The 24,500-nt window shown below is 38.0% G+C and overlaps 1 protein-coding gene across 6 annotated transcripts in view; it reads right to left on the bottom strand.

Moving 5' to 3' along the window:
* TENM3 (teneurin transmembrane protein 3) overlaps positions 1–24,500 on the bottom strand; it is a 1,044,221-nt gene that overhangs the window by 149,533 nt on the left and 870,188 nt on the right. For all 6 annotated transcript variants that reach the window (XM_058436908.1, XM_058436909.1, XM_058436910.1 and 3 more), the window contains one exon: positions 17,722–17,960. In XM_058436908.1, coding sequence (XP_058292891.1) covers positions 17,722–17,960 — 239 coding nt within the window. The remainder of the gene's footprint in view (positions 1–17,721; positions 17,961–24,500) is intronic.

The raw sequence follows: 24,500 nt of genomic DNA, 5'->3' as shown, positions 1-24,500 counted from the left end.
ATGGTTATGGGTATCTCTTTTTTAATTTTTTTATTTTTATGTATGTATGTATGTATGTTTGAGATGAAGTCTTGCTCTGTCACCCAGGCTGGAGTGCAGTGGTGCAATCCCGGCTCACTGCAGCCTCCACTTCCTGGGTTCAAGCTATTCTCGTGCCTCAGCCTCCTGAGTAGCTGGGATCACAGGCACCCGCCGCCACACCCAGCTAATTTTTATATTTTTAGTAGAGACGGGGTTTCACCATGTTGGTCAGGCTGGTCTTGAACTCCTGACCTCAAGAAATCCACCCGCCTCGGCCTCCCAAAGTGCTGGGATTACAGGAGTGAGTCGCCATCCCCAGCCGGTATCTCTTAAATTGCCACATCCAGTAGCCTCGTGCCAATATTCATCCTGTTTACATCTCAAGAGTACTGGGCATTATTAGCCACCCATCGTCAATACTTTATTTTCCTTTCATAATTCTCCTGGTTCTCTTCTCAGCTCTCTGCTGGTTCCCAGTTGTTCTCCTTAAATCATTTTGTGGAAGTCTTACAGGCTATTCACAAGTAACCAAGTTCTCCTGGACATATATTGGAGTTACTCTTCCCTGCTCTTCTGAAGCCTTATAACTTTGCTTCACATAAAGAAATGTGGGCAAAAGTAGTATGTCTTACCTCTGTGAGGAAGATTTAAGAACCAATATGTAATGTGTTGCATTCCCATGCAGTAATCAGGCAAATGTGCTGAGTACTCTTTCTGTTAAGTCTAGGTCCTTGAGTGAGCAGAACCCCCTTGACAAGAACCACCCCGCACACGTAGCTTAGGCAAAAATAAACCGTCATGTTAAGCCACTGTAGTAGGTAGCCTCCGAGATGGCCCCAGATAAGCCCTGTCTTCTGGTATTCACACCCTTGTGTAATTCACTCCCCTTGAGTTTAGGCTCGATTTAGTGACTTGCTTACAATGGAAAGCATATGGCAGAAATAATAGAACATCTCTTTTGAGCTTAGGTTATGAAAGACTTCAGCTTCTTTTTTGGTTGTTCTCTCTCTCTCTTTTGGACTGCTTTCCATAGGGAAAACCAGCTGTCATATCATGAGGCAGCCTTATAAAGAGGCCCATGTGGTAAGAGACTGAAGTCTGCCAAAAACCACATGTGTGAGCTCGGAAGCAGGTCCTGCAGCACCAGTTGAGCCTTCAGAAGAAACAGCAGCCCCACTGTGTAGTTTGACTGTAACCTTACAGACTGTGAGGCAGAGGCACCCAGCTAAGTTGGGCCCAGCTGCAATTACAAACTGATACAGCCATTCAGGTTTTTAGGGCTGTTTTTACCACTTCATAACCTGCCTACTCCTGACTTATACAATGCCTCCCTCCATGTATTCCCCAAAATATAGACATTCACCAAAGTCCTTCCTTGACCTTCCTTTCATGTTAACCACTTTTATAATATCAACTTCCAATTCCATGTGGATGGATGACTTTGAAATATGTATCTCTTACCACTGAATTCTTTCCTGACTGGGCACTTTAGCCTGGGCAGTGAAGTCACTGATATCATGAACAGAAAAAAGAAACCCAGAAAACAAAACAATTACGAAGATAAAAACCATTTGTTTTGTCTTTAGTAAACTTTTAAGTACCCCAGGAATCCCTTTAAAATAAGTTGTAACATCTGACATTTGTCATCTATAAAATTAATGAGTATACTTTTCATACTATCACCGAAGTCAATGAGAAAAAAAAAATTATAGTAATATCAACTCAGGAGTGACTAACATGGATATTAAGTCACTGATCATGGTCAAAACCTATGTTACTAACAGCCAAACAGGCTACTCTAGATTGCATCTTTTTAGGCTGTCTTGTGGTATTCATGAACTGTAACCATTTTAAGATGTTAAAAATTAAATCTTTCCTATATAATTAAAAAATTAATCCTACAAACTCTTAGTATGTTTCTGTAGATTTTTCCAATAATTAAGAAAAAACCTTATTAATTGAAATAATTTTGAGACAATACGTTAATAAAGATCTATCAGTAAAATTTTATGAAGGAATTTTTTTTCACCCACAAAGACCACTAAAGTGAGAGAAATTACACATGCATTTCTTTTATGTTCCAAGGCTGGAGATGAACAGAATCCATGGTATTATAGTTATTTCACCTCCTCCCCATAAAATAAAAAGAGGGCATGCCATTGTTTTTAACCCATATATGTTGGTTTGACACTTAAAAGCCAGCATGTGGAACACTTGAAACCAAAAATGTGTAATTAAAGAAAATTATATACCACTAAGTAACAAATTCAGTGCCATTTTTAGCTCCATGTTGAGAAAAAAAGGTGCCAAATTTTGATCTCGTCTCTGGGGACCATGCCACTGAAGTTGTTACCACAGCTACTATTATTTCTACCGGCATGCTTGAGTTCCCAGATCCTGCCAAAAATGGATGGGAAGGAGGGGTGATGACAGCTGGTGACACAGTCCAGCAATTGCCAGAACCATGGAGCAAATTACAGGGGATGTTGCGAAGGGAACGCAGACGTGAGCACCCAGCCATCAGTCACCTGAAGGTGGCGTGTGCCACCAGAACCCTGAGGAGTGTGCTCTAAGGTTCTGGCAACACAGAGTAGCGTGCTTGGAGGGCCTGCCAGGGTTGGCTAAATGCTGTTTTATATTACAAGATCAAGTGAACATTCTCACAAAGACAAAGAGGATGAGGTAATATGGGAAAGAGAGTCTGATAAGAAAAACTGACTTTAAAAATACCATGCTGAAAATGTCTGCCATTCCATATTGTTTAGTCTCCCAAACCTCAAAAGTTCATCTAAGCAAGCAAGGATCTAGAGTTTCCCTTTCTTGCAATTCAGTTCACATTCACTGTGGTGCACTTCCAAAAGGAATCTTTCTGAGAAAGATTCATTAGGAACATATTCAGTTGCAGAAAATAAAATCAGAGTCTGACATTACATAGGTAAGTGCATTGTTTTCAACACAGATTGTCTATTGCATCTTGTGGGGCCTTTTGTTTGTATTAAAAGACTGGAGTCCCTGTCTGAATCCTGGCTCTAAATAATTGTGGAACTTTGGCAAGTTACTGGATCTTTCTGAGGCTTGGCTCTCTCATTTACAAAGAAAATCTGAAGGGTTTGTACTAGATGACCTCTAAGGTCTCTTCCAGATTTATATTCTATGATGTTAGTATATTTTAAAATGTAAATATTTAGGCTAAATTATTGAGCATAGGGAAAAATATCTGGCATCAATAAGATGTCAACACATTAGAATACCAATGTTGTTGTTGATTTTAATTTTTAAAACTACATTGCATACAGTCAAACTATCATGTTATACATACGATTCCTTGGATTGGCTTTGAATGCAGAATTGTTTCATTTTATGTATCAATTTCATGAACACACAAATATACATGATGCACATGTGTATTTCATGTGCTAATAATCAGATTTCACAGAAAAAATAAGAAAAATACTCTTAAATATAGGGCAATCATTTGATCGGCTACATGCATTCAGAGTGCAACTAAGCTTTCAATGTAAAATGAAAGTATCACACGTGAAGACTGCAGTTTGTAACTCGGACCCCTACTGGTCTAAACTGTCATTAGGAACACATAGTTCTCCATAAATTAGCTTTTGTTTTGGATCTCCTGCTGTGTTCATATACATGTTGACAGAATGTGTTGGGCAATATTTTGGCATTCTAATTCATTATTATTTGTTATTAACTTTAAAGGCTAATATTATTTCAACACTCTATACCATGCTGACCCAAATATTGTTATTTTAAATCAATATTTCTTTTGAAAGCTTTCATATTAATATGCACTCTAGTTGTCATTAAGGAAAATAAAATTATTCTGTCAACTGTAGGATATTTATATTCAAAAGAACTAACATTTGATATAGCAGGTTCCCTCTGCATTACAATATAACATTCTAAAAGTGTAGGCTTTATGAACGAACAGGTTTGGAGGGAGATACAGAATGGCTGCCAATATTTTATATTTCCATGCTGTTTTTCCTTTCCATCCTTTCTTGGCATAATGCAATTAATGGGAAAAAAGAATCATATTGGCTATCAAAATGCCTTGATGGGAACACACAGTGATTTAGCTTTGAAGGTTTCTGCCAGGATATTTGACTCATATTCTTTTATAAATGATAACATTAAATAATTCTACTTTAAAGTTTCATTGCATTTTTTCTTTCTGAACTATGTGGATGCAGTGTAAGACACCTATGGATGCGGCTCAGGAAATGCTAATTCCAGAGCTGCCTTTGACAGCCAATGCTGAAGCTGACAAAACGAATATCAAGCTGTTGCTTCTGTCAAAGAGAGAATTAAGTTAGAATTTCTAAAACAGACCGTTTTCCTGATGTTTCATTAGTTTTCTCTTGTTTAAAGGGTCTGTTCTCTGAATAAAAGAAGGATTTATCCTCCAATCTAATGGAAAGAACAAAGTGTTAACCATCACGATCAGCTGCCCAAAGGGGTCAGCCATTACCTATAAGCTAGAGAATTTTTGAGATAATAATTGTCAAAATTGAAGAGTATGGTAAGAGGACTTATTTCAATAACATTCAAAATACAGAATGAAATCATTTACATGATTTGTGGGTTATTCCCTGCTTCCCAAAATATTGAATTTGCTGTTATTGTGAAATGTATGTAACAGACGATTCATTAGTGAGTTACCTGCAGCTTTGCCATTGAAATCCAATAGACCTATCTCATTATTCAAAGGCTTGCAGTACTCACTCAATTTTCATTTGGATTCCTTTTTTTTTTTTTTTTTTTTTTTTTTGAGACGGAGTCTCGCTCTGTCTTCCTTTCTCCCATAACAGCTTTAAGAATTGCATACATAGGCGGGGAGTAGTGGCTCACGCCTGTAATCCCAGCACTTTGGGAGGCCGAAGCAGGCGGATCACTTGAGGTCAGGTGTTTGAGACCAGCTTGGCCAACATGGCAAAACCCCGCCTCTGCTACAATCACAAAAATTAGCCAGGCATGTGGAGCACACCTGTAATCCCAGCTACTTGGGAGGCTGAGGCAGGAGATTCGCTTGAACCCATGAGGTGGAGGTTGCAGGGAGCTGAGATGGTGCCACTGCACTCCAGCCTGGGTGACAGAGCAAGACTGTCTCCAAAAAAAAAAAAAAAAAGAACTACATACTACTTTTATGTAACAAATGTTTATGTATGCTACTGACTTACTCAAGCATAAAATTATTTCTTCACTTGTTTTGGCTTTTTTAAAAATGGTAAAATATACAAACCGAAAACTACAATTCTTTGAAATTTTAAGGCATTGTAATCACCATTATTGAAAGATCCAACTATTGAAATATGGAGATCCTTAGAAGAATGTCAGTATGTTAAAACATGGCAAAATCCAGAAAAACAGCTCCTATGTAAGAGTCCAGTTCTCCAAGGTGTTACATTTGAGACAGACACTGATTGGTGTGTGTATACGTGTGTGTGTTTGCACAGGTGCACGTGTATGTCAAGAGGAAACTGCTGAAACAGAATCAATGATCCTTCAGTAATGTAGGCACAACCAGCTCATGTGATTTGTTGTTTATCATTCAATCAACAAAGATGAAGTGGGTATCTGCCTTATCAAGTTCGGCTGGCTGTGAGAAGCAGAGGGCTGTGGAACCCACTCACGGCCTCTGGATGCCTGCAGCACCTTGCAGTGTAAGGGTTATTTGGACAGATCACATCAGTCTCCCATGAGTGTCTCATCTTACTCCTCAGGCAGAAGAGATAAACGTTCTTATGACGCCTGAGTTCCATTTGCTCCCCCTTAATCTGGGATCACTCGGAGAGCAGTTTTCCTTAGTTATTACTAACTTAGCCATTATTAATGAATATTTATGGAGCATTTGTGGAAATATATTTCAAAGCAAAACACAGAGGAAGTTGCAGTCTCTGATACCTGGGAGACTTGCTCACACTGCCAGCCTGCTTCTGTATTTGGTGGTCTCAGTCTCCTTTCCTAAAAATAAATGGCCCACTTTCTCATTTTAAACATGCAATGCTTCTCTTTATGTGACTCTTTTCCAAGATCATGAAGAATTTATTTGAAGAAGTAAAAAAAGGCATCTAAAAATATCATTACTCTAAAAATGGAAAATGTAAAATTTATGATTTGAAATGACTGAAAAAATATAGTTTTTATAAACAAATTCTATGTAACTCATATAGGCTTACTAACCGTATCATGTAGTTAGCTTGTTAAAACTAGAAATGTAGTTAACAAAAAGATTAAGGATCTGGAATAAAATTGGGAAACCCAGTGGAAAAGCCCCACAGCATTTTCAGTTCCCTCAGCAGTGATTCCTGTATTTGTAAAAATGTGCTGATCACCTTTATAATTGTGAACCTTCTACAGTATTATTTTGTAAGTAAGTATTTTACATTTATATACTTCTTTTTCAAGTGATTGACTTAAAATTTTAATACATTTATTTTTAAAGGAAATTCTGTATTACCTTAAGGGAAAAATCAGTGTATCTTGATATGAATAGAAATCAGCAAAATTACTCTTATTTATGTATTTTTGAGACAGAGTCTTGCTCTATTGCCAGGCTAGAGTGCAGTGGCACGATCTCAGCTCACCGCAACGTCCGCCTCCTGGGTTCAAGCAATTCTCCTGCCTCAGCCTCCTGAGTAGCTGGGACTACAGGTGCGTGCCACCATGTCTGGCTAATTTTTTGTATTTTAGTAGAGACGGGGTTTCACCATGTTGGTCAGGATGGTCTCAATCTCCTGAACTCGTGATCCGCCTGCCTCAGGCTCCCAAAATGCTGGGATTACAGGTGTGAGCCACCACGCCTGGCCCAAATTACTCTTTATTTGTAAAAGAGATGTTAAGGGCAAGTGTCAGAGATGGCTAACATCTGCTGAGACCTTCCTCATCACATAATCTGATACAACAAAATAAGAATTCAAAATGGAATTCATTTCTTATTTTGTCTTTCATTGTTATTTATTCTTCAGTTCATGTTCTATCTATAAATTCTTAAACCTTAGGAGAAACAATGCCCTATGATATAGTGGGAAAAGTTCTGGATTTAAAATAAGGAGACTTAGATTATGGTTCCTTTTAAAGACTTGCTGACTGGACAAGTCACTGATTTTCTGGGCCTAAGACTTTTCTTTTAAAAAAGTGTGAATAGTACTTAATTTACTAGGTTGTTATAAAGAAGAAGAAGAAGAAGAGCTAAAATTAACTGAGCACTTACATTTTGCCAGGCACATTACTTTATTCAATTTTCCCCATAGCTGTACTATTTCGAAACTTGTTTATATTGATGAAGAAATTCAGGTTTATGAAGGTTAACTACCCTGTTCAAGATTACATAGCTAGTAAGTGACAAAGGTGAGATACAAACACAAATCTGGCTGCTTTGAGAGTCTATACTTATTGACAGTATTTTAAAAATAAATTGTACTATGGTAAACAAATTTGAAATTATATTTTGTCATATAAGATTGTGAGATCACTGTGATAAAGATTACTTCTTACTCATCTTTGTGAATTCAGTATTTAGAAGAGATATTAAAAAACAGCTAAGTTTAATGAAATTGACTTTGATATTAGAAATAATTAAAAGGAGATACATGTAAAAATAAGCAAAAATCTGAAATCTGCAAAACCACCTGTATCATTTTCTCTCAAAACCAAGAGCCCCATATTCTACAAATTATATGCAGTAATCTAGGTAGCCTTGGATATCCTTCTGTCTCTGGGGGAAATGCAGGATAATATGTGAAAGGCTTCCTCTCCTTCAGGGGCAGGTGGAGGCTTATTGAAAGTGATAAAGAGAATGGGTTCCCCAGTGGAGGAGAAACAGAAAGGATCAGCCAGTGGCTAAAGTATTAGGGTGATAAGACAATCCCAGGACAGAGCCAGCCAATGTCATGCCAGGCTGGCTGATGGACAGCCACCAGAAGAGGAGCATTAATTCCCTCCTGGATAAGTCACCTCGATAAAATGTAATAGGTAACAGAAGGACTGGAAGTTCTTATCATTAATAACATGAAATCTTTTCTCAGAAAATAGCTTAGTATTATACAGAGGTAGATCTAGCTGAAAAAACATACTTGTTCTTCGAGTCACTGTATAGAATGTACAATGGGAAGATGCACAACGGGAGGGCTTCAGAGTAAGATTCTTTGCACCTTTAGGCCCAACTCAATCATGAAAATGAGACGTGCTGACCTCCTTAGTTATCAAACACAGGGCAACATGACGCTTGTCTCCAAACAGCTTTTGTGATGTAGGACACACACACACACACACACCTGTATGTTTTTAATTTCTTCAAAACAGATTGAGTACTCATGAATGGAAAGAAGTCAGAGATATCTTTTCCTTTACTAGTTTTTAAAAACATTTTTTGGAAATTCTTTATAAATAAAATTCTTAAAGCATGCATGTATGTTATCTGAAATTAAGAGAAAGGAACAAACAGAAAGAGACTATGGGATTCTTGTGGCAATTTTAGATCTAGTTACCCCAAATTTCCAAAGTGACATTTCTACTTCTAGATGTTAACTGCAACACTGGGCTCTAGGTAAACTAAGTCAATAATGAAAACTAAAAAAAAAAAAATAACATTTTTCCCTAACACATGGATAAATTTTCTCTTTATTATAACACAATATATTGGTTTTAATACTCCTGACGGTTGATATTTTTGGGTCACATTTAGGTTTATGTGGTAACACTTAGAATCTGTCCCTACATCAGCATTTGTCAAAACACATAATCTGAGTTACTATTTAGGCCTTAGCAGGAAAATCTTGAATGCTCAGATTCAGTAAAGTTCTGTCTTTTATGCACTCTCTTAGTTTCCCACATTTCTCCTTTTTAAATGGTTACTATAACTGTAATTAATTACTCAGTGTTTGCATTTTATAAAAGAATATAACCTCTAAGAGGCAAGGAATGTATTTTCACTGCTGTCTCTGTCACAGTGTCTGACCCATGGTAGTCACCTGATAAATAAATGTTGAATGAATGACGGATGAATGAATGGTCAGTTCCTTTTCTGACAGGTGTTATATTATAAAGTCACCAAAGAACAAATTGGAATTTTTTTAAATCTATTTTTTATTTTTTAGAGATGCTCTTGCTATGTCGTTCAGGCTGGAGTGCAGTGGCTATTCACAGGCATGATCATCAGGCATTACAGCCTCAAACTCCTAGGCTCAAGTGGTGATCCTTCTGCCTCAGCTTCCCAGAAAGCTGTGACTACAGGTGCATGCCACCATGTCCGGCTTTGGAATCTTATTTTTAAGGAAAAGGGACAAGGTGAGCAGTCTGCAGACATTCTAAGATGATGTGGGAGCAATAAACTCTATACAAATTTAAATTTTATTTGATCTGTTATATTCTAGGATGAGACCTTTGTTTGATATAGATTCAGTGAAACTTAAAGGTTTTATGCTGAATTCACTTCTAAAATTCCTAGTAATTTGTCAAGTTTTTTTTAACCTTATGTATGCCGTTTACTTTTCTTTCACTCCTCTCTAGGCAGACATTTCTCTCTGAACATGCTGCTGTTAGTACCACTAATGTAAAGGCAAATGACATACGCAACACCAATTAAGTATTTATGCAACGCAGCAGTAAAGTGGTAAATACTGTATTATGCTTTCCACTTGTTGTTAGGAGATGTTGCTACATTTTGAAAAATGATAGTTGAAAACAGAGAAAACTTCACTATATTTCATGAATAAGATATTTATATCTAGCATAAACCAGAGATAAGCTGACTTTAAAGGTATTTCTTATCGTTCTGTCTTTGAATATTTTTCAAGTCAGAGAGATCCCTATATTTAAATGGTAAACACAATATGTTTAAGTGTACTCTTTTCTTTTCTTTTTTCTTTTTTTTTTTTTTTTTGAGACAGAGTCTCACTCTGTTGCCCAGGCTGGAGTACAGTGGCGCGATCTCTGCTCACTGTAACCTCTGCCTTCTAGGTTCAAGCAATTCTCCTGCCTCAGCCTCCTGAGTAGCTGGGACTATAGGTGTGTGCTACCATGCCTGGCTAACTTTTTGTATTTTTAGTAGAGATGGGGTTTCACCATGCCAGCCAGGCTGGTCTTGAACTCCTGGCCTCCTCCCAAAGTGCTGGGATTACAGGTGTGAGCCACCATGCCCGGCCAAGTGTATTATTTTCATATGTTATTTACTTTAGCTGACCTCATATCAAACTAAGAGTAAAATAAATTATGTTTGTGGGGAGAGGAGGAGCTTACTTTCTATACTGGTAAATTCTTTTATTCTGAGTCTTTAATCACCATTGAATCAGGCTTAAATATATCCTTAAGGATTCAAGAATAAAATAAAATATTGAAAAATTGATTCTAAATTTTTAGTCTTACAATTTTCCATTCTCTAAAATATAGGCAACACATTTTTCCTGCAATGTGATGAAATCATGTTAGTATTCAAATGCTTCCATACCATCTCAGACAAAAATGCATTTTCTGAATATAATGCAACTCAGAGTGAAGGGAAGAAGCTGTAGTGGAAAATGGTATGTAATTCGTTGCTTGGCTGTGTTCTAGAACATTATACAACAGCGCTTTTATTACAAAGACATGTCCAAAAAGAAAAAATGTCAAATGCATTTTATTTTGCCATGTATAGTTAAATGGTTGATTTTTCATGAAGCATAAAGGGCTGGCATATTTTCCCTTCTGACCCTGAGTTGCATATATATAGCTACTACCATAATCAATTTCAAGGTACATAGGGAGGTAAAAATGTTCATAAAATGCAAATAGGCCCAGGAGTAGGACACATAACTGCTAAGGAATCATAACTGCAATGAACCTGGATTCGACAGGTTATGTTTTGCCAGATCTAGGAATGCTTATGTTGTTAAACAGCCTTTTTAGCAGGCATATGACAACACGTATTTTAGAAATCAGTTGGTAGCAGCTGTTCAAAGGAAATAAATAACTACATATGTATTTTTTAAATGAAAGGAATAGTAAAAATTTGAGTAGTTCTCTGGTTTGCTATACTTGTCAGGAGCTCATAAGAAAAACAAAGCTGAGCTATTTGTTTTCATTGGGCAATTAGTTAGCAAAACAGTCCCTTAAAAATTTCAGATTTTTATGAAACATTTTTGTGGGGATAAAAAAAACTATTGGGTATTGGGTGTTGGGAGGTAACAGGGAGTGACTGCTAAAGGATGCAGGGATTCTTTTTGGAGGTGAGAGAAATGTTCTGTGATGGCAGCTGCAAAATTCTGTGGACGTGTAACACTAAACACCATTGGACTGTATATTTAAATGGATAAATCACACGGTATGTGCACTGGGTCTCAATAAAGCTGTGATTTAAAACACTCTGTTGTCAAATGAATTATTGGTTAGGAAAAACCTGGCCAAAAGAGCAAGATAATTGAGAAAATATATCACCACAATATAGTCTGATAATATTGTTTTCTCTAGTGTTCCTTAAAAAGTTCATGTGCAAATACCTTTGGTGCTACTGTACATGGAGAAATTCTCTGACTCTGCCTAGCAGTGCAAAGAATTGCTCGTGAAATTAAAGGTCTGTAACGGTGCTATTTGAAGTCTGATTTGAGTGGCTTTTTTTTGTAGTTTAATTGGCATCATCCCAAGCATTTATTATGATTTGCATGTAGCAATGCTTTAATAATGTTTATGCTTCATGACAGATTTCTGGCCATTTTTCTACGTGTATAACATTGACATTTCAGGTTATCTTCTACCCAGAAAAAAGAGCTTTCTGTGAGCAAAGAACAGTATCAAGACTCCTACCCACTGTATAACTGTGAACCGAAGCGGAACACAGACTCTTTTCCTTTTTGCCATTCTTTGGTGAACAACTGGTGGTTATTGCTCATCTTTTTTTTTTTTTTTTTTTAAATTTCAGAGCCAAAAAAAGAAGAACGAGTATATCAGGGCCCAGAGAAGTGCAACAGGTATTTCTTTGGGTAGGTCTGTATCACTAACTATAATCATTGAACCTAACATTTGTGGTTAGAAATCAGTAGAATTTTTGTTGCGTAAAGGCACAGCAACTCAAAGGTTAATGGATTAGAGCAGGATTTTAACTGGAGGCTCAGTAATCCAAAGAAAATCATAACATGACTCCACTGAAAGAAGTTTACAATATGTACATTTGATTTTTAAAAACTGAGATAGGTGAAATCACATCACATTTATTCTATCATGAATCAGCTAAAGTTTCTCAATTCTGCTTGCTCCTCTATCCCAATAGGGCCTCATGATCTCCCAGTTACGGCTACTTTTCTAACAGGTTGTCTAGACTTGTACTATTCAAATGATAGTTCCTAGCCCCATGTCGCTGTTTGAGTTTAATGAAAAATAGCACAATTTAAACTCTGGTTTCTACAGCTTACTAGCTACATTTCAAGTGCCCAACAGCCACGTGTCTAGTGGCTACTAAACTGGACAGTGTGGAAACAGAACATTTCCATCATGAAATGGGACACGTGACAGCATTTCCTAGACCCGTGCTACTAGCATTGTGGTCTGAGAAGCACAGCAGCACCACCTGAGAGCCTGTTGGAAAAACGAATCTCCGTTCTCACTTTGGATCTGCTAAATCAGAATATGCATTTTAGCAAGATCCCCAGGCGATTCCTAGGCACAGGAATGCTTGGAAAGCACAACTCTAAACCTGCTTTCATTGTATTACGTGTTCTGGAAGGCCACTGAAGCAATCTTTCAAAAGCATAAATGTGACTCCTTTTCACTCCTATGCTTAAATCTCTTCAATTTCTACTCTATTTTTACTTCTTAAAAAACCTCACGGGAGATAGTATAGTGTAAGAGTCCTCGTATGTGTGCCTTCAGGCAAGCCATCTCTAAGCCACAGATTCCGTTTGTTAAAAGAAGAAACCTCCTAAGGTTGTTGTGGAAATTAAATGAGGTAATTCATACAGTTTCTAGAACAACGCCTGGCACAGTAAGCACTGCACATGCGCCATGGCAGATATTTCGCATTTCTTCCTTGCTGTTCCTCAGATGACCTCATCTCAAGGTGATTTTCTCACTAGCCATTGGCATGAGGTGAACAAAGCTCCAGCTCATGCATCAGATGCCAGATCAAGTCTTTCCCCCAAATCTTCAGCAAAACGTAGGTATCGCCTTTCATCTCTTTTTGCTCATCAAGCTGGTATGAAAGCATGTATGGTGTTAAGAGTGTTTTTATGCATGTCCTCATCATCACTTGACTATGAGCTTCTAGAATGAAGAGCTAATTTGGACCTCTGACATCTATCAGAGTGGCCAAGAAAATGTTAACTTAAAAATAGTTACTGAAAAACCATTAACTACCAGAGTAAGTTGAAGTACATTTTTAAAAATCCTGGGCTGGGCACAGTGGTGGCTCATTCCTGTCGTCTCAGCACTTTGGGAGGCTGAGGCAAGAGGAAAGCTTGACACTAGGAGTTTGAGACCAATCTAGGAAACACAGGGAGATCTTGTCTCTACAAAAAAATTTAAAAACTTAGCTGGGCAAGGTGGTGTGGCCTGCAGTCCCAGCTACTAGGGAGGCTGAGACGGGAGGATCACTTGAGCCCAGGAGGCAGAGGCTGCAGTGAGCTGTGACTGTGTCATTGCACTCCAGCCTGTGAGACAGAGTGAGATCTTGTCTTGAAAAAATAAAAATATAAAAAATAAATAAAAACTAATACTTAGATAAGTATGGCATGAAAGCCAGAAATTTAAAGAAAAAAACAGAGTGAGAACCTGTCTCAAAAAAAAAAAAAAAAAATACCAAATAAATAAAAACTAATACTTAGATTAAATAAGGACTTTACAGGTATGTCCTGAAAGCCAGAACTATAAAGGAAAAAACACATTTGACGACTTTAAAACTTCTGAATGAAATAAGGTAAAAATGACTATGACCAAAATTAATAATAAATTGGAAAAGTATATAACATGTGACAAAACATTCATATCCTTAATTGAAAATAGCCTTTTTAAATTCAAAAAGAAAGGAGAATAGCCCCAGTAGAGAAGTGGAGGCTATTAACACACAAAAAGAGAAATACAAGTGGCCAATAAATGTATGAGAAGATAGTCAGCGCTACTAGTAATAAATCAAAATAACAACATTTTAACCTAAGAGATTGGCAAAAGTTAAAAATATGCATAATAAAATATAGATAGATAAATAGAGGTAATGACTAGCATTGGTGGTTATGTAAACTGACAGTTGCCATGGTTTTCAAAATTTCAAACATGCCTACTCTGTGGTACAGCAACCATCCTTCAGAAAATTTATACCAATACAAAACTAGATCAAATGAACACATACACACACAACAACATACACAGACACAGGCATAAGAAAATAAGTCACTGTATTTTGGGGAACTAGTTAATTAAGAATAGCCACTAAATAAAATTATATAGATGATGTATAATGAATGATACGTGAGAAAAGCCTGGTATAAAATGCATTTAAAAATATGGACCTCTAGCTGTATATGTACATGGGAAAATATCTGGAAGGATATCCACTAAAAAGCTGACAGCACGCACTGTGGGATTACAATTAATTTTCACTTTTTATGGTCTTTCTTTACTCTCTGAAATTTTGAAGAAATAGAAAAAATAAACAACAAAACCTGTCCACCTCCCTCCCTCCCTCCCTCCTTGCCTCTCTTTCAGAAGCTGTTCACCTTGTCTATCCTAAGATAACTTACCTTAGAGAAGAGACATGTTAAATCTACATGTCGTAAGTTCTCATTATCTTACTGGAAGGTGAGAAAAAATATTCTAAGAAATAATTCCTCAAACTTTTTTTAATGTCTTAGGCTGTATATTAACAGTCAATATAAGAGAAGGGAATTCTACGGGAATGGAAAAAAAAGCTTAAGGCAGGCTGCATTTCTGTTAAAGGTTGCAAGGTCAAGCTCATGATGACATTGGTCTTCCCCATTGATTCTGGGGTTTATCAGACTGATCTGGCTGGATGCGCAAGTGTCTCTTTTCTCCCTCTCTGCTTTACATGCACACTCAATAGAAAAGGACAACCTTCCCTGAGAGAAGTGTCCTGTTCTTTTTTTCAAGGGTAAAGGCAACATCTTTAATCTGATGAGGGAATGAAATTTTTTTACCTGATCAAAAATAAAATCATTGTGTTAGTATGTTAGTCCTTTAAATGTAGGAAGACCAATGAAAATTTGAAGCATACATGTGCTTAATTAAAGCAATAAAAGTATGAGACAATTCTTTGAAGATAAAAGTAATTTTTTGCTAGATAACACTGGGATTGTATCTTCTTAATTCCTAGCACAATAACTAGATCAAAACAAATGTTCAATAAATATTTGTTGAACTGAAAACCCTACATGAGTATATTAACTAGATAATTTGCATGTTGCCATGTGGGGAAAAATAAAAGCAAAGAGAAGGTTTATGACCATGGTACTAGTAGGAATAAAGCAGATTGCTAATTACTAAAAAGTAAAACCAGGCAATCTGAAAAAAAAAAAAAAAAAAAAGAAAAATTTTGAATTTTTACCTAGAAGTCTGAGAGTTATATTCACTAATGGGTCCTTAAAAAGAGTACAAGTCTCACAGGTAACAGTGACTGATCTCACATTAAAATGCTATTTTTTCCTGCTAGTCACACCATGAAAATAAAATTAAATGGTATTAAAATTGATATTCAAAATATTTAACAACTGGAAGCACACAGGTACTTATTAATCAGAAAGGATGCCTGACCAGTCAACCTGACACTGAATTCCAGCCCTGCGTATTTATCTACCTGGTATGCCCCATTTAGTAAAAAAAAAAAAAAAAAAAAAATCCCCAACAAACACATATTCTTTTTTATTTTTAAGTTCCAGGGTACAGGTGCAGGATGTGCAGGTTTGTTACATAGGTAAATGTGTGCCATGGTGGTTTTGCTGCACCTATCAACTCATCACCCAGGTATTAAGCCCAGCGTGCATTAGCTGTTTTTACCTAATGCTCTCCCTCCCCCACCCAACCTCATGACAGGCCCCAGTGTGTCTTGTTCCCTTCCCTGTGCCCATGTGTTCTCCTTGTTCCGTTCAAATACATATTCTTAATTTATTACATCCCATTTATGACTGGTCCATTTCAGAACCATTTAAAATTCTTTAGCAGCACACTTCTGACAGGTACAAATAATATATACAGCTAACTAGAATAGAATCTCTTGATGGCTGATACATTTTCTAACCGAATACTAGAAATCTGTTCTCTGGAATATTGATTTTTGTTGTGAAATTACTCATTTACCTTCAGTGTTATGAAACAACAGCAGTATTGTTTCACTAGAGTGTGATCCTGGTCAAGAGACAACCCCTTCAATATCTGGTTTGACCATCTTTATAAGGAGAAAGTTAACTTAGATTAAAAAATGACAGAAAGGTAACAGAAGGGTTTCATCTTGCTTTTACCTCTGACTGATTGGTAGAGACCATCGGAGGTACTGTATGAAGCACTCTGATGAAGATAAGCAGCGTGTAATCGGGTTAAGGAGAGAAAGTGCTGTGAATCATTAATGATGTCTTCCACGGTCAAAGAATTGGAAAAAATACTGTATAACTTGTCCCATAGTTGCCACCCCTGACTCAATTGTCTCTAAAGTTCTTTCATGCTCTACAATTCTGTTTTCCCATTAAACACTGACTCAAAATGGTTATTTCACTTTCCAAAGTGCATAATTATATCACAGGAGTATTGTAGCCAGTGGAAGATACTGGTCCATTGCAAAAACATCATAGTATTCTACTTACAGCTCTGCAATACTCTTATTCAGTTATCGAATTTCATGGGGCATCACAAATTGCTTTGTAAACTTGAGGATGCATCACTGGCTATTGTTCTTGGTGGATAAACCACAAAGCCTGTGATTTATCTCAGTGGACACCATTAGCATTTCAATGTGGTAGGCCTTACCCTACACTTCGAAGAAGATCAAAACACAATGTGGTCATTTCTGGCATTTTAAAAAGCAATTTCCAGTAGTTTGAATGCTCAAATATGTTATGAAATGGTTAAATAAAAGCAATATTTACAACTTCTATTAGTAGCTTCCATTATTCGGGTTACTATCAAATGAAAAACATGATCAATACTACATCAGAAGAGAAGAAAAATCCACACATATGAATGAGCATATAATCCATTCATCGCTTTATGGATGCCCAGTTCTCTGGAGAGTGTTCCTGAGTGCCAGGTGATGGCCCTGAGTGATGAGTTTTACATTTAGATGGCTGAGTGAGCTGAGAGACTTGCAATATCACAAGTAGTGGAGAGCTCCCTATTCAGTACGCATTGAAGGAAATCCTGCACAGGGTTCATTACTGTGCAAGCACATGAATTATTTTGTGTACATGAAATGCCACAGAGCTATCCATGTTTCACAAGGGATAAGTCAAACACAAATGTACCCTACAGCTTTTGTTGAAGAATATACCTCACTGTTTATGGAAATGGACTACCCACAAAACCTGCTTTTCTATGTATCTAAATTTGCTGAAAATTACTGAAAATACTCTGTGATTTATTACACATTTTTACCAAACTCACCCCCACCAAATATAACCTCACAATATACTTCTAGACCAAACGAATAAATACAGGTAATAAAACAATGTAACACCCGGATTTACAGACAAAGTAATTCTAAGAACTTGTTCTTACCTATAAAATAAGACAGGAGTATTGCCAGGAGCACCGAGACCCCTACGGCACACAGTGCAGTGCATTTCCAGCTACAGTACTTTGAAGATTTCTTGAATTTAAAAGCACTTCTTGATAGGGTGTTTCTAGGTAGTGGCCGAGTAGGCGGCGAATAAACAGAGCCAGATGCCATTGTGTAACCTGGGGTTGCAGTACTGAACAGTGGCGTTGTCCCTGTTCCTGTTTTGAATAGGAAATGCCTGTGGAAAAGGAGAATATCATTATAAGACACAAATATGTTACAATATGAGAGACAAGAGACAGCGATGCATTTAGCTCTCCTGTCTCTTTTGCTCTCTTTTTTTTTTTTTAAAGAATTTATCCTATATAACCTAAAACATTAAAAATTAAGGAAATGTTTTAACCAAAGAATCTAACTCACAAAAATGACTCTAACGAAAGAGACTGATTTCTAATGTAGATAGCAGGATTTATACACATAAATGATCATAAATGATCACTGTTCCTTCAAGTAGACATTTTGAGAGACTATAAAGATTTTCTAATCATACTATTTCCTGAACAAAACCATTTTGGAACGTCCCTTGATGAATTACCCTAAGAGCATTTTCACAGTTAGCAAAAGAAAGCCAGTCTTGCTGCTTTATAGCTACATGGGCATTTACTACTCATGAGACTGTACGCTCATATAAACACGAGTATGCATGATCACGCTGATCTTCTGCAGACTGATTTATTTTCTGGATGTCCATGGAAACACTGTCCTCTTGGCCTGCTTCTCTGCTAAGTACTATAAAAACAAGTTTGGTTACAGGCAGCTGGTCAGTTCTCAAACGATGCCAACTATTTTATTGTTAGCTCATGTCAAACATAATCAGGATTGTGAACCTGCTGGGGGTAGGGAGAGGGAAGGAATCATGGAACATCTTCTAACACCAAACCTAAATAAATGAAGGGGTCAGTGAAGCAGATTCTGGATCAAATATAGAAACATTCTCTAACCACCGAGCCATACAACAGAGAGCAAACTGTCTCTAAAAGTTGTATGCTCTCTTTCTTGACAATGTTTAAGCAGAAATTGCGTGGTCACATGACAAGAGCACTGTAAAAGGAATTATTCAGGAAAGGTAACTAATTTTAACTCCTATTAACAATAGAAGTCTCCAAATTTTAAAAAAGCACCATTTGTTTTATGGTTTACATTTAATATTATGCTGGTTACTTACAGTATACTCAGTGAGTGTCCACTGAATATACAGTATACTGAATATACAGCATATTCAGTAAGTGACACTTATTACGATGTTCCTAATACATCCAATGAAGTCAACAGACTGTGCTCTCTTTCATATTCAGAAGGTACAGAGATCTTTCAATCTGATATGGTACAGTCTTTATGCAAGGTCATTTTGGATAAGACATAGCTAAATACTTTTACTTTTAATACTCATATACTTATTGTATATTGGAGAAATACTGAATATATCAAACAAATTAAGGGGTTAATAGGACAGAATTGGGAAGCCAGACTGCCAAGGTTCAAATTCCACTTAACCACTTAGTAGGTATGTGTCCCTGACGAGTTACTGAAAGTCAGTTTTGGTTTCTTAATCTATAAAATGAGGATGGTAATAGTATCTACCTCACAGGGTTATTATGAAACTTAAATGAGTTAATATTTAAAGTCAAGTGCTTGGAATATAGCAAGTGTTACATAAGTATCTGATTAATAAAAAAGGATCACACTCATTTATTTTATGTATATTATTGCTTAGAAAAGGCTGAATAGGGATTTAAAAGTTACAAAGAATCAGTCTCCAGAAAACTATTACGTGAAAAATAGTGAAGCTGGTCTACAGATATGGTAAAAGTCATGGAAGTTGGCCTAATACAGGTCGGTAGAGTGCAAAGAATTCTGGATTGAAAATCAGTCCCTGGTCTATCATTTCCTAGTAATGTGGTCCTAGGAAATCTCAGTTTTTTTTCTTGACCTGTAAAAAAAAATAGCACTAATGACTTACTTATTTTAACAGGGTTGCAAAACTAGAGCTTTTAGAGACTAGAGCTAATGTCTCTAAAAAATGCTTTGTCAAACACCAAATTAGAACAGATGCAAATGATGAGTTGCCACTTGTACAAATTATACTAGTGACTGTATTACAATCCCATTTCCCCCCCACTGAACTACTTTAAAAAGCTAATTTAAAAGTTTATAGCCTGAATTAAGTGATACGTTGGAGGCAGCATTAGTACCTCCTACCATATTCATATTCAGCGTGGTTATTAAGCGCTCTGAAACGACACTGAGTTCAAATCCAGACTTCACCTGTAAATAGCTGCAGGATGTTGGGTAAGTTACTCAAGTTTTGTGTCTTGGTTTTATCATCTGTAAAAACGGCATAATAACAGTATCTACAATTTATAGGCATTTTCCAAGGATTAAATGAAGTAATGCATATATAAAGTGTTTACATTAGTATTTAGCACAAGGTAAGTGCTCAATAAGCATTAGCTATTTATTATTTTGCTCAAAATCACACATCACAGTCTCTGTTCAGAAGACCAAAAAAGTATAATTTGAATATTTTAAATGTCAATTCAAAATGTAAGATCATCAAAACAAATGTGTACAAAATTTTAATTCCCTGTTTACAAATTTGATACTGGCGATTCCACACACTGGCATGTAGTCTGGATAAGAAGATGGACTATGTCATTTAGATCAGGCATCAGCAAACTTTTGCTGTAAGGGACCACAGAGTAAATATTTTAGGCTTTTCCAGCGATATCACTGAACTCTGCTGTTCTATCGTGAAAGCCGCCATAGACGATGCATACATGTTTAACTCTGGCTCTGTTCCAATAACACTTTTTTGTAGATATTGAAATTTTAACTTTATAGAAGTTTCCCATGTCATGAAATCTTCTTTTCTTTTCATGTTGTCAATTATTTAAAGATGTGAAAACCATTCTCTGCTCACAAGCAGTACAAAAACAAGTAACAGGGCTGGATCTGGCCTGTGAGTCATGTTGGCCCGGATCTAGATTCTCACTCTTTTCAGGATTACACATGAAGAGTGAGCAGGAGGCTCAGCAGCCCATAGAAACAGCCTATTCCCTCAACGCCACTGGAGAGGATTTAAAAGGCAGCCTAAAGGGTGCAAAGCATGCCTCTTGTGAAGCTTGGACAGATCCATGTAATTGGACAGAGATCCTATTATTATCTTCTGGAAGTTCCACCCTAAAAAGTCCTGGCAAACACTGGTGTATGCATTTCACAGGGCCAAATGGATCATCTTTGCCAAGTATAGGAAAAGGACTGACACTTCCTATGACTGTGGGACAATTCGCTTATTTTACTGCAGCGGTCCCCAACGTTTTTGGCACCAGAGACCGGTTTCGTGGAAGACAATTTTTCCCTGGACGAGGGATAGGGGGGTGGAGAGGATGGTTTCGGGGTGAAACGGTTCCACCTCACATCATCAAGCATTAGATTCTCGCACAACCTCAATCCCTCGCATGCGCAGTTCACGATAGGATTTGTGCTCCTGTGAGAATCTAATGCTATCTCTGATCTGACAGGAGGCGGAGCTCAGGCGGTAATGCTCCCTCCCCCGACTGCCACTCACCTCCTGCTGTGTGGCCCAGTTCCTAACAGGCCTCGGATCTGTACTGGTCCACAGCCCGGTGGTCGGAGACCTGTGCTACAAGTGTGGGCTTTGGCATCAGCTCAGTTTTAGATGACCCCTCCTGGTATCACCGATGAACCTGAGCTAGGTGTCCATTCTGCCGGCTTCATTAACAACAATAATGATAACTGCCATTTCCTGAGTACCTACTAAGCACTGTATTGTTGTTTCATTACAATTTTCACCACAATGCGGTGAAGAATAAAGTGACTATTTGTATTTTCAGCCTTCATCCTCCAAGTCTCAGCTCGGATGTTACTACCTGACCACCCAATCCAAAGCCCTGTTCTCTCTACTCTCCACAGTATTACCATGTATTATCATTTTCTTCAACGTGCTTATTACAATCAGTGATCTTGTTATTTATTTGTGCGGTAAATCAAGTTTCTGAAGTACTACTGAAAGCATGTTTTTTCCTCCTGACTTTTTTCCCTTTCTGTGTTTTCTCTGCCTCAGTCCTCTCATTCTAGTTTTATTTCATTACCTCCAGGAGAAATGAAATAAGATGAAGGAAGAAATAGCTTGAGTCTCTTACTGGTTTTCTAAAGCCCAGACTGCTGAGTGAAATAGAGTGGACTGGGGAGAAGACCGTTGTGAGGGGAGAAAGGGCCTCCCTCCAGAAAGGGTGATAGGTCCACGCTGGGAGCAGGTGGAGAACCTGAGGGGAACTGGTCACAGCAGAGGAGCAATAGGGCCCAGGGACAGAAGCCTTCTTTCTGCTTCGTGGGTGGCATCCTGGGGAAGTGGCAAGACTCCAAGGAAGGCTGAGGCTCCTTCTACTGCTTCCGTGCCATGCTCGAGGGGACAGAAGTAGCAGAGAGAGCTACCTGGCAAAGCTGTGTGTACAGAAACACGCGACACTCAGGTAGCGACAGGTTTGCAGGCCCATGGCCAATGATGCAGTCCCTTACCTTAGCCTTTGGTCCCATGAAAAACCTCTGGGGGAAAGTGGAAATGGAGAGGCTTTGGGATATACCCAAAATGTCAGAAAGAAACTGAATTTAGAAAATAAAGATTCCCCTTAGACTAGAAAAAATATTTCATTTTATTAAGGGCTAGGAAGAGAGAAAGAGAAGAATGGCTGAAGATGTACTGTGTCCCAGGGATGAAGGCCCTGCTCCTGGCCTCTCTGAGTGAGTCCTGGAGAAGCAGAGACCACAGCATTTATCCAAGAGGCCTGAGAGCAGAGGAAACCTGTGCCTTACATCTCAGACAGAGAATGGAGGCGATAACTGGATCTCAAAGAGAAATAAACTCATGAAGCATCCAGGTGATGCAGTCAGGGAGCCTCACCGAGATTCCTGTGCCTGAGCATAATTTCTAAGAAGTGGAATTACTTCTATGGCTGCAAGAGTAGCAAAGAGATGGCAGAGTGTGCTACCGGACAAGCAAGGGTCTCGCGGGTAGGAACGAAGGCGACCCCCGCAATATCAGGAGGATTAGGAATAGAGAGAGAGCATGAAAACTAGATAACACCAGAAGCTCCCTGCTGTGCTCAGAGCATCATGGAAGAGCTGGGGTAGGGGAGGGAGGGACCCAAACTGCCTGAAGAGAAGATTCTAGGAATGAGGCTTAAAATAAAACATAAACGGGCCGGGTGCGGTGGCTCACACCTGTAATCCCAGCACTTTGGAAGTCTGCGGCAGGTGGATCACAAGGTCAGGAGTTCGAGACCAGCCCGGCCAACACAGTGAAACCCTGTCTCTACTAAAAATACAAAAAAAATTAGCCGGGTGTGGTGGTGGGCGCCTGTAGTCCCAGCTACTCGGGAGGCTGAGGCAGGAGAATGGCATGAACCTGGGAGGCAGAGCTTGCAGTGAGCAGAGATCTCGCCACTGCACTCCAGCCTGGGCAATGGAGCAAGACTCTGTCTCAAAAAAAAAAAAAAAAAAAAAAAAAAGACTCTGTCTAAAAAAATAAAAATAAAAAACATAAACAAGTATTTTTAACAGTTGTATTTCTAACGCACTATACTGATGGACTATGAATGATGTATTCACTCCACAAATCATCTATTGTCTGTCTTCTCCCATTAGAATGTAAACTCTATAAAGTCCTATTCACCTCTGTATTAACAGGACTTAAAAAGTTCTTGGCATGTAATAGGTGCTCAATAAATATGTGTAAAATAAATAAAATGGTGACTATTATGTAGATGAGGAAAAGTGAGCCTCAAAAAGTACCTTGGCCAAGAAGCCACAGCTAATAAAGGAATGAAATCATAAAATATATAAAATAGCAATAAATAAGGTTGGAAATTATACAAACCAAAAAGCAAGCCTGGGACATGTGTTTTAGCTTTATTCAAAGTACGCTGTTTCTCCATGGGAGACAGGATTTGAATCTGAGCCTATGGGACTCTCAAGATTATGAACTTAGCCTCAACACTAAAAACGTGAATATCTACTATGTGAGAGACAGTAAGTTTGATAGATGCTGACTTCAAATCAGACATCTCTGTTTAAATTTCTAAAATTTGAGACATCAGTAGATCATGAGATCACCAGTCTTGGCAAGGGCTTGAGTTGCTATGAAATTATTCTTTTTCTTTTTCTTTTTTTTTGCGAATAGAGTTTCGCTCTTGTCATCTAGGCTGGAGTGAAGTGGTATGATCTCGGCTCACTGCAACCTCTGCCTCCTGGGAGGAGCCTCAGCCTCCTGAGTAGCTGGGATTAAAGGCATGTACCACCATGCCAGGTAATTTCTGTATTTTTAGTAGAGACGAGGTTTCATCACGTTGGTCAGGCTGGTCTCGAACTCCTGACCTAGGTGATCTGCCCACCTTGGCCTCCCAAAGTGCTGAGATTACAGGCGTGAGCCACCATGCCCAGCCACAATTATTACTTTTCTTAGAGGAAAATGTAACTTTGAGATATTGTTCAAAACAAAGATGTAATATTCTAAAATTACATCTTTGTGATTGTATATTTTGTTATTTGTTCTAACATTACTCCAGCTGCTCAGGCTGGAGCACAGTGGCGTGAAGACAGCTCACTGGGGCCTTGACCTCCCAGCCCCAAGTAATCCTCCTTCCTCAGCCTCCTGAGTAGCTTGGACTACAGCGTGTGTACCACCACATTGGCTAATATA

This window comes from Hylobates moloch, unplaced genomic scaffold (genome assembly GCF_009828535.3).
Source record: "Hylobates moloch isolate HMO894 unplaced genomic scaffold, HMol_V3 SCAFFOLD_3, whole genome shotgun sequence".
NCBI classification, from domain to species: Eukaryota; Metazoa; Chordata; class Mammalia; order Primates; family Hylobatidae; genus Hylobates; species Hylobates moloch.
Note: the sequence above shows the minus strand (reverse complement) of the source record. Positions and strands in the feature narration are given on the sequence as shown.